The sequence below is a fragment of the Salvelinus alpinus genome, chromosome 2 (genome assembly GCF_045679555.1).
Source record: "Salvelinus alpinus chromosome 2, SLU_Salpinus.1, whole genome shotgun sequence".
Taxonomy (NCBI): domain Eukaryota; kingdom Metazoa; phylum Chordata; class Actinopteri; order Salmoniformes; family Salmonidae; genus Salvelinus; species Salvelinus alpinus.
Window position 1 is genome coordinate 42,079,377 of NC_092087.1, and position 8,945 is coordinate 42,088,321.

Below are 8,945 nucleotides of genomic sequence, written 5' to 3' on the forward strand. Positions count from 1 at the left end.
ATATACAGTACTATATGTAATTATACGGTGCTGTGTTCTGTATTGATTCTAACAGGGTAGAGTGCTGTGTTCTGTATTGATTCTAACAGGGTAGAGTGCTGTGTTTTGTATTGATTCTAACAGGGTAGAGTGCTGTGTTTTGTATTAATTCTAACAGGGTAGAGTGCTGTGTTTTGTATTGATTCTAACAGGGTAGGGTGCTGTGTTTTGTATGGATTCTAACAGGGTAGAGTGCTGTGTTTTGTATTGATTCTAACAGGGTAGAGCGCTGTATTCTGTATTGATTCTAACAGGGTAGAGTGCTGTGTTTTGTATTGATTCTAACAGGGTAGTGCTGTGTTTTGTATTGATTCCAATAGGGTAGAGTGCTGTATCTTTTGTTTATTGACATGCTATTGTATTGCCATTCTATTTTGACCGTCACAGAGTCACAGTTATCCGTCATGCCACCTCGCTTACACACTGGAACATTGGAGAGCTTGGATTGTCTTGTCCAGAAAAATGCATTAAACAATGCCCACATTGATTTCTACTTGCGTTGTATAAATATCATATAATGAGCTATACAATATCTACTTAGCTGGGGCAGTTTTATGATGGGGGTGTACACCATCCTAGAATCTGTTATTAACTAACCTTGTCTACAGGCTAATTGCTACATAGCCAGCTGGAGGGCGAACAATACCTTCAAAAATATTTCCCAACTTTGGTAGCCTGGCTGACACGACCCACGTGACTCACAGCGCAGGGAGACTGTGAGAGTTAGGTATTAGCCAGACTATAACTTTAGCTGGTCCACTACAAGATCTGATTAGGAGGGGAACACAAAACGTGAACAGCATCACCATCTTAACTCAGAATTACACAGACAGGCTTGACCCAAAACGGAGCCAAAGGAATTATACAGGAGCAAAGTGACTCAATGTGGAGCTTCAATACAATTTGGCCCTTACGCACACAACCCCCTGACACACCTCTCTACTAGAGAGTATTTTATTTGTTAATGCTATTGGCCATGGCAGGGTTATGACCAATCAGTGACCATGTGACTACTCTGGAACTGTCACAGAGTCTATTTAACTGCAGCCAAAGAGACTGTGACATTCACACAACACTGTGTCTATACGGCAGTGTCTATACCTAGTACTCTGTTATATCATCTAGGGGGAGATCCCACATCTTAACAAATATCACAGCATCAACATTGGGCTGTGTTTTAAGACCTACATCATTGGGCAAGACCTATTTCAACCACATAACCTTCAAAATGAAAGATCAGATCTGGTAAGTCATTGCTTTTCTCTTAACTTTTTCATTGCGTTTTCCGGTGTCCATATTTTTTTTACAGGATTAAATCGATCTCTTATAAGTATATCTATCTCTTATGTGGTTATGAAGATCCTTACCGCTTAGGTTAGACAAATGAATACCTCTTCGGCAGTGTTATGGCAATATGAATTTCTGTAAGGCAACCCTTATGGTCTGACAGACAACAGAACATCTCACTCATACTGAAAGAAATGTATCTAAGTATATGATATACAATGACTTCTCAATAAAGTGAAAAGGAGAAGCAATTTTTTTTAAAGCTTTTACATTTTCTAATCATCAATTCAAATAATTTCCTGAATTGAATGACTTCAGTTCTAATTGACCCTCCCTAACCCTGTGTTATACACCCTTAATGTATGTTAAGTAAAATCACATGTGGTCTGGATTGCAAGACATTCCAGTATGTGACCTTTTGTCTTAAAATATACCCCTTTTTGTACTGGAACTAAATTGTCATCGAGGGGACAAGATAGTTATTTTACCCAGAGCTCCCTCTAAACAGGATAGTTATTTTTCCCAGAGCTCCCTCTAGACAGGATAGTTATTGTCCCCAGAGCTCCCTCTAGACAGGATAGTTATTGTCCCCAGAGCTCCCTCTAGACAGGATAGTTATTGTCCCCAGAGCTCCCTCTAGACAGGATAGTTATTGTCCCCAGAGCTCCCTCTAGACAGGATAGTTATTGTCCCCAGAGCTCCCTCTAGACAGGATAGTTATTTTACTCGGAGCTCCCTCTAGACAGGATAGTTATTTTACCCAGAGCTCCCTCTAGATAGGATAGTTATTGTCCCCAGAGCTCCCTCTAGACATGATAGTTATTGTCCCCAGATCTCCCTCTAGACAGGATAGTTATTGTCCCCAGAGCTCTCTCTAGACAGGATAGTTATTGTCCCCAGAGCTCCCTCTAGACAGGATAGTTATTGTCCCCAGAGCTCCCTCTAGACAGGATAGTTATTGTCCCCAGAGCTCCCTCTAGACAGGATAGTTATTGTCCCCAGAGCTCCCTCTAGACAGGATAGTTATTGTCCCCAGAGCTCCCTCTAGACAGGATAGTTATTTTACTCGGAGCTCCCTCTAGACAGGATAGTTATTTTACCCAGAGCTCCCTCTAGATAGGATAGTTATTGTCCCCAGAGCTCCCTCTAGACATGATAGTTATTGTCCCCAGAGCTCCCTCTAGACAGGATAGTTATTGTCCCCAGAGCTCTCTCTAGACAGGATAGTTATTGTCCCCAGAGCTCCCCCTAGACAGGATAGTTATTTTCCCCAGAGCTCCCTCTAGACAGGATAGTTATTGTCCCCAGAGCTCCCTCTAGACAGGATAGTTATTGTCCCCAGAGCTCCCTCTAGACAGGATAGTTATTGTCCCCAGAGCTCCCTCTAGACAGGATAGTTATTGTCCCCAGAGCTCCCTCTAGACAGGTTAGTTATTGAACCCAGAGCTCCCTCTAGACAGTGTGAGTCACAATGTTCTCCACTTCCTCCCTCAGTTATGATGACTATCAGAAGACAGCCAGCTGGCTCCTGTCTCAGACGCAGCACCGGCCCAAAGTGGCCATCATCTGTGGCTCCGGACTGGGCATGCTAGCTGACGCTCTCAAGTGCCAGGACTCCTTCCCCTACTCCGACATCCCTGGGTTCCCACAGAGCACAGGTGAGAGAAAGTGAAAGATAAATAGAGAGAGAGATGGTGAGATAGAGAGAGAAATAAATGGAGAGATGTAGAAAGAGAGAGTTGGGGGCCGGGAATATTGACATTACCAGTGGCAGAAGTTTGTGTAACATACAGTACATTGATTCCGCATTTAACCCAACCCACTGAATCAGAGAGGTGCGCGGTGCTGCCTTAATCAACATCATTGGCGCACGGGGAACAGTTGTTGTTGGGGGTAAAGGGCAGAATTTTCCACCTTGCCGGCTCTGGGATTCAAACCAGTGACCTTTCTGTTACTGGCCCAACTCTCTTAACCGCTAGGCTACCTGTTACAATAAGATCGTAGCGTGCAGTATAATATTAACGATCAACACAACCAACCTAAAACACCACAAATGGCTATGCTGACCACTTTGGCCATCCTGACAAATGGCCATCCTCTCTTGGAATCTTTGTAATGTAAATAAACCAGCATTAAACTTTAAACATAGGGAACAAGTTTAACAGCGTTGTTAAAGGTGTGTTTTTGAACTGTTGTTTATGTAACTACTGACTTTGTTTATGTGTGTGTGTGTGTGTGTGTGTGTGTGTGTGTGTGTGTGTGTGTGTGTGTGTGTGTGTGTGTGTGTGTGTGTGTGTGTGTGTGTGTGTGTGTGGCTTCACAGTGCAAGGACACGCTGGGAGACTGGTATTTGGGGAGCTGAAAGGGAAGACGTGTGTTTGCATGCAGGGACGTTTCCACATGTATGAGGGACACTCACTCTGTAAGGTCAGTACCAGATCACAGTGGTAAGTATTGAGAAACAAGTGTTAATGCACATCCCACATCCCCTAAACAGACTGTCACTGTAACTCAGGGAGCAAATATTAGTACCAAGAAACACACCATTCTAATATCCTGCTCTCATTTGACCCAGGGTAAATACCATTAAAGGACACGATTATAGAGAAACACTAGAGAAAGAACTAATACTACAATAGTTATTTCTTGCAGACGTGTATTATTATTTGAAAAATAAAAGCATGACGTTTAGTCCCGCCTGGTCTTCATCAGGACCTTTGAAGGCTATGAGATACAGTGGGACTCAACACTCTCCCACAGCTCTGTATTTGTTTTACTGTTTAGATGATTTTGATATGCTGTGTTGCATTTCAACATAATTTATGATCCAAAGTGAAGGCAAGGCTCATAGTCAAGGGTTGCAATGAACACGGCATGCCTGGGACTTGTGGAGCTCTAATCTGGATAGGAAACAGCAGCTGGTAGGGTAGCTGGTCTGTCTTCCTTTCTCCATTGGGCTCTGGCTTGGGAGTAATCTGCAGCATATGAGGCCCATGTGACTGGGGCTGCTGATCACTCACTGGGAGGCAGTGATTGGCTGACCACCAACCCACTCACTCACTAACTCACTCACCAGATTTGTGTGTATTGTTGTGAATTCTTAGATATTACTGTACTGTTGGAGCTAACTGTTAGCACATCCATGACTGTGCCCCAAATACACTACTTTTGACCAGAGGCCATATGGTAGTGCACTATAAGCACCATTTGAGACACACCCAATGAGTCACAGCATCTGACCTTGGGTGATCACGTTGACCTGCATCACATGGCTAATTCACTTGCACGCTAATTCAACATTACGCCATTCAATGCTTCTATTGTCTTTCTTGCACAACTCCAGGTTTTATAAAGTCGGCTCTGGGCTCAGGCAGTTACTCAAGGGGATATGTAGACCCACTTTAGGCTTACTGAAGCTGTGCTGTATTGCACCTTGTTTTGAGTTTAACTCTCTACCTTTCTCCATCACATCATCTCTCTCTATCTCTCAATTCAATTCAGTTCAGTTCAAAGGGCTTTATTGGCTCCAGTATGTGGACACCTTCTTGTCAAACATCTCATTCCAAAATCATGGGCATTAATATGGAGTTGGTCCCCCCTTTGCTGCTATAACAACTTCCACTCTTCTGGGAAGGCTTTGCTCTAGATGTTGGAACATTGCTGCGAGGACTTGCTTCCATTCAGCCACAAGAGCATTGTGAGGTCAGGGACTGATGTTGGGCGATTAAGCCTGGCTCGCATTCGGCATTCCAATTCATCCCAAAGGTGTTTGATGGGGTTGAGGTCAGGGCCCTGTGCAAGCCAGTCAAGTTCTTCCACACGATCTTGACAAACCATTTCTGTATTGACCTCATTTTGTGCATGGGGCATTGTCATACTGAAACAGGAAATGTCCTTTCCCAAACTGTTGTCACAAAGTTGGAAGCACAGAATCGTTTAGAATGTCATTGTACCCTGTAGCACTCACTGGAACTAAGGGGCCCGAACCATGAAAAACAGCCCCAGACTATTATTCCTCCTCCACCAAACTTTACATTTGGTACTATGCATTCGGGCAGGTAGCGTTCTCCTGGCATCCGCCAAACCCAGATTTGCCAGATGATGAAGCGTGATTCATCACTCCAGAGAACACGTTTCCACTGCTCCAGAGTCCAATGGCGGCAAGCGTTACTCCACTTCAGCCAACGCTTGGCATTGCGCATGGTGATCTTAGGCTTGTGTGTAGCTGCTCGGCCATGGAAAGCTTGTGTGGCCTACCACTTCGCGGCTGAGCCGTTGTTGCTCCTAGAGGTTTCCACTTCACAATAAAAGCACTTACAGTTGACCGGAACAGCTCTAGCAGGGCAGAAATTTGACAAACTGACTTGTTGGAAAGGTGGCATCCTATGACGGTGCCACGTTGAAAGTCATTGAGCCTTTTAAAGAGCCTTTGGTGCTTTGCTTCAGTACGGGCCATTCTACTGCCAATGTTTGACTATGGAGATTGCATGGCTGTGTGCTTGATTTTATACACCTGTCAGCAACGGGTGTGTCTGAAATAGCCGAATCCACTCATTTAAAGGCTTGTCCACATACTTTTGGCCATGTAGTGTATGCTTACATTGCCAAAGCAAGTGAAATAGATAATAAACAAAAGTGAAATAAACAATAAAAAATGAACAGTATACATTTCACTGACAAAGTTTCAAAGGAATAGAGACATTTTAAATGTCATATTATGGCTATGTACAGTGTTATAACAATGTGCAAAAATCTCTCTCTCTGTCTCTCTCCCACTGTCACACAGACTACCTTTCCCGTGCGGGTATTTAAGCTCTTAGGGGTGGAGACCCTGATAGTGACCAATGCAGCAGGCTCACTGGCAGACAGCTACCAGGTTGGGGACATCATGATCATCAAAGATCATATCAACTTCCCTGGTCTGGCCGGGCTCAATCCCCTCAACGGACCCAATGATGACAAGTGAGTGAGATCCTCTAGTCTAGTGTCAGTGGTTCTCACTAGGTCCTATTTACTAATTACCACAGACAACTCCGAAATATCAGAAACAACTCCAAAGAGCCTTTGGTGCTTTGTGACCCTTCAGTGCTGTGGTTCAGTAGCCTACACGCTGCAATAGAGCCCATCATTGCTTGGTGTTCTTTATTCCGCTTCATAGATGGACAATCACATTCATATTCATCACAATTCTTGAATTTGAACATTGTTGTCTTGTGTTGACCAGGTTTGGTCCCCGGTTCCCTCCCATGTCTGGTGTGTATGACAAGGACCTGCGGAAGATAGCCTTTGACCTCTGTAAAAGCATGGGCGTCTCTCAGTTCGTCCAGGAGGGGGTTTACTGTATGGTGGGAGGTCCCAATTTTGAGAGCATCGCAGAGGCCAGACTCCTTCACAGACTAGGGGTGGACGCTGTGGGTAAGAGAACTAGAGCTTGTTCACTCCCAGATAGATTCTAGCCTGGACCCAGATCGGTTTTGCTCTCTTGCCAACAATGCATTCTAGATAGATTTGTCAATTACAGTGGTTGGTGATTGGTGCCATGATAAGATATAATTTTGGGGCAAAATGAGGTGTGCTTTGTACATAATAATATTGTCCGTTCATAAAAACCTAGGTGTCCATTCTAATGCATTATAATATTATGTGAGTAGCAGTAGGTGTTCATCTTCCTTCTCTCCTCCTCATAGGAATGAGCACAGCACCAGAGGTGGTGGTAGCCACCCACTGTGGCATGAGGGTGTTTGGCCTCTCTCTCATCACCAACAAGGTGGTGAAGAGCTACAATGACACAGAGTCTGTCAACCACGAAGCTGTACTGGAGGTCAGCAAGCTGCGCTCGCAAACGCTGCAGATGCTGGTCACAGAGCTGGTCAGCCGGATGGACATCAACAACAACACGACTTGAACCGAAGAGAGCAGCAAGATGCGAAGCTACACCGAAACCTTTCGAATTCGCTCGTCATGATGAAAACATTCAACAGCGACCCGGCCAATGGCATCCTATTCCCTAGTGCACTACTTTTGACCAGAGCCCATTGCACCCTATTCCCTATAAGTAGTGCACTATAGGGTGCCCGTTTCGGATGCACAACAAGGATCCCAAAAAGATTAGTCAAAATCACTCAAAATCTTGCAGCTACAGTAGGCCTATTATGCAAGCATGGTGTCCGCGTCAGTGACTTGAATATTGCTTGGGTTAAATCAACAATAATGTAATTTGTTCTGTGTGTAAATGTACAAAATTATTTGTGTAACTTTATACTTTATTCGGGGCGGCAGGTAGCCTAGTGGTTAGAGCGTTGGGCCAGTAACCGAAAGGCTGCTAGATCGAATCCCCGAGCTGACAAGGTAAAAATCTGTCATTCTGCCCCTGAACAAGGCACTGTTCCTAGGCCGTCATTGTAAATAAGAATTTGTTCTTAACTGACTTGCCTAGTTAAATAAAGGTTAAATAAAAATACTCTCATTTGTATTTTGTGATATCACTACTGAGGTTTAACTGTGGTATATTTTGTATTTGGTGTGAAAAACTGGCACTCTCAAACTGACAACTTAACTTATAATTTTTTCAGCTGTATTAACTCATCTTTGTGTGCTAATACTTGTTCACAGATAATAAAAGTGAAAGATTATAATGCAGCTCTATTCATGATTAATTATTATGTATTACAAATCAATATGTCACATATTCAGAGAATTACATAGATTCATATAATTGTGCACATTCATATTTATGTATTTATATGGTGGTTTCATTCATGTAAAGTACAATCTATTTCAATTGTATATTGTTAGTCAACGTTTGTCTAATATTGGGTACGGATTGCACAGACAATCAAATGTTTTATCAAATAAAAAAGCATTGAATTCTGAAATAATTGTGTTATGTCATTTTCCTGTAGCCTAAATCATAATTCACACAAGACTTACGGTATGTTGCCTGTAAAGACAAAGTAGGCAATATTACACTTTATATACAACACAGACAACTGAAATATAACAAAACTGTTTGACATAGAAACACAGGATTTTCTGCGGTTATATGAAGAAAAAAAAACATAATAACATTCCACCCATGAGGCCACTACGTCATTCAACTGGAGGAAAGGGCTACACAGATAAGACACACTTAAATTCCCCTGCCCTGATCAGAGTTAGCATACATGTTTTATAGTAACTTGAGTGTCAGGGGAATGTGTGGAACTGCTGTTATATAACAAAGATATATATTTTGAAACAGAGCCCATGCCCTCATTTTTTTGAGTTTGTAGGTCCAACCTGACAGGGGCTTGTATAGTGCATTCGGAAAGTATTTAGACACCTTGAGTTTCTCCCATTCTTCTCTGCACATCCTCTCACGCTCTGTCAGGTTGGATGTGGCGCGTTGCTGCACAGCTAATTTCAGGTCTCTCAAGAGATGTTCGATCAGGTTCAAGTCCAGGCTCTGGCTGGGCCACTCAAGGACATTCAGAGACTTGTCCCGAAGCCACTCCTGCGTTGTCTTGGCTGTGTGCTTAGGGTCGTTGTGCTGTTGGAAGGTGAACCTTTGCCCCAGTCTGAGGTCATGAGCGCTTTGGAGCAGGTTTTCATCTCTCTGTACTTTGCTCCGTTCATCTTTG

At 43.3% G+C, this 8,945-nt stretch overlaps 1 protein-coding gene across 2 annotated transcripts; it reads left to right on the plus strand.

The window, feature by feature from the left end:
- The first annotated feature begins 1,088 nt into the window (after positions 1-1,088).
- Positions 1,089-8,201, plus strand: LOC139562080 (purine nucleoside phosphorylase-like). 2 transcript variants are annotated; one of them, XM_071379414.1, is made up of 6 exons: positions 1,089-1,284; positions 2,821-2,984; positions 3,650-3,753; positions 6,113-6,288; positions 6,551-6,741; positions 7,014-8,201. In XM_071379414.1, exons 1-6 carry the CDS (start codon positions 1,268-1,270, stop codon positions 7,229-7,231), a joined length of 870 nt encoding a protein of 289 aa, XP_071235515.1. In that variant the 5' UTR covers positions 1,089-1,267; the 3' UTR covers positions 7,232-8,201. The 2 variants fall into 2 exon arrangements, with proteins under 2 accessions (XP_071235515.1, XP_071235505.1); XM_071379404.1 differs by lacking the exon at positions 1,089-1,284 and having other exon boundaries at positions 2,798-2,984.
- Positions 8,202-8,945: the final 744 nt, after the last annotated feature.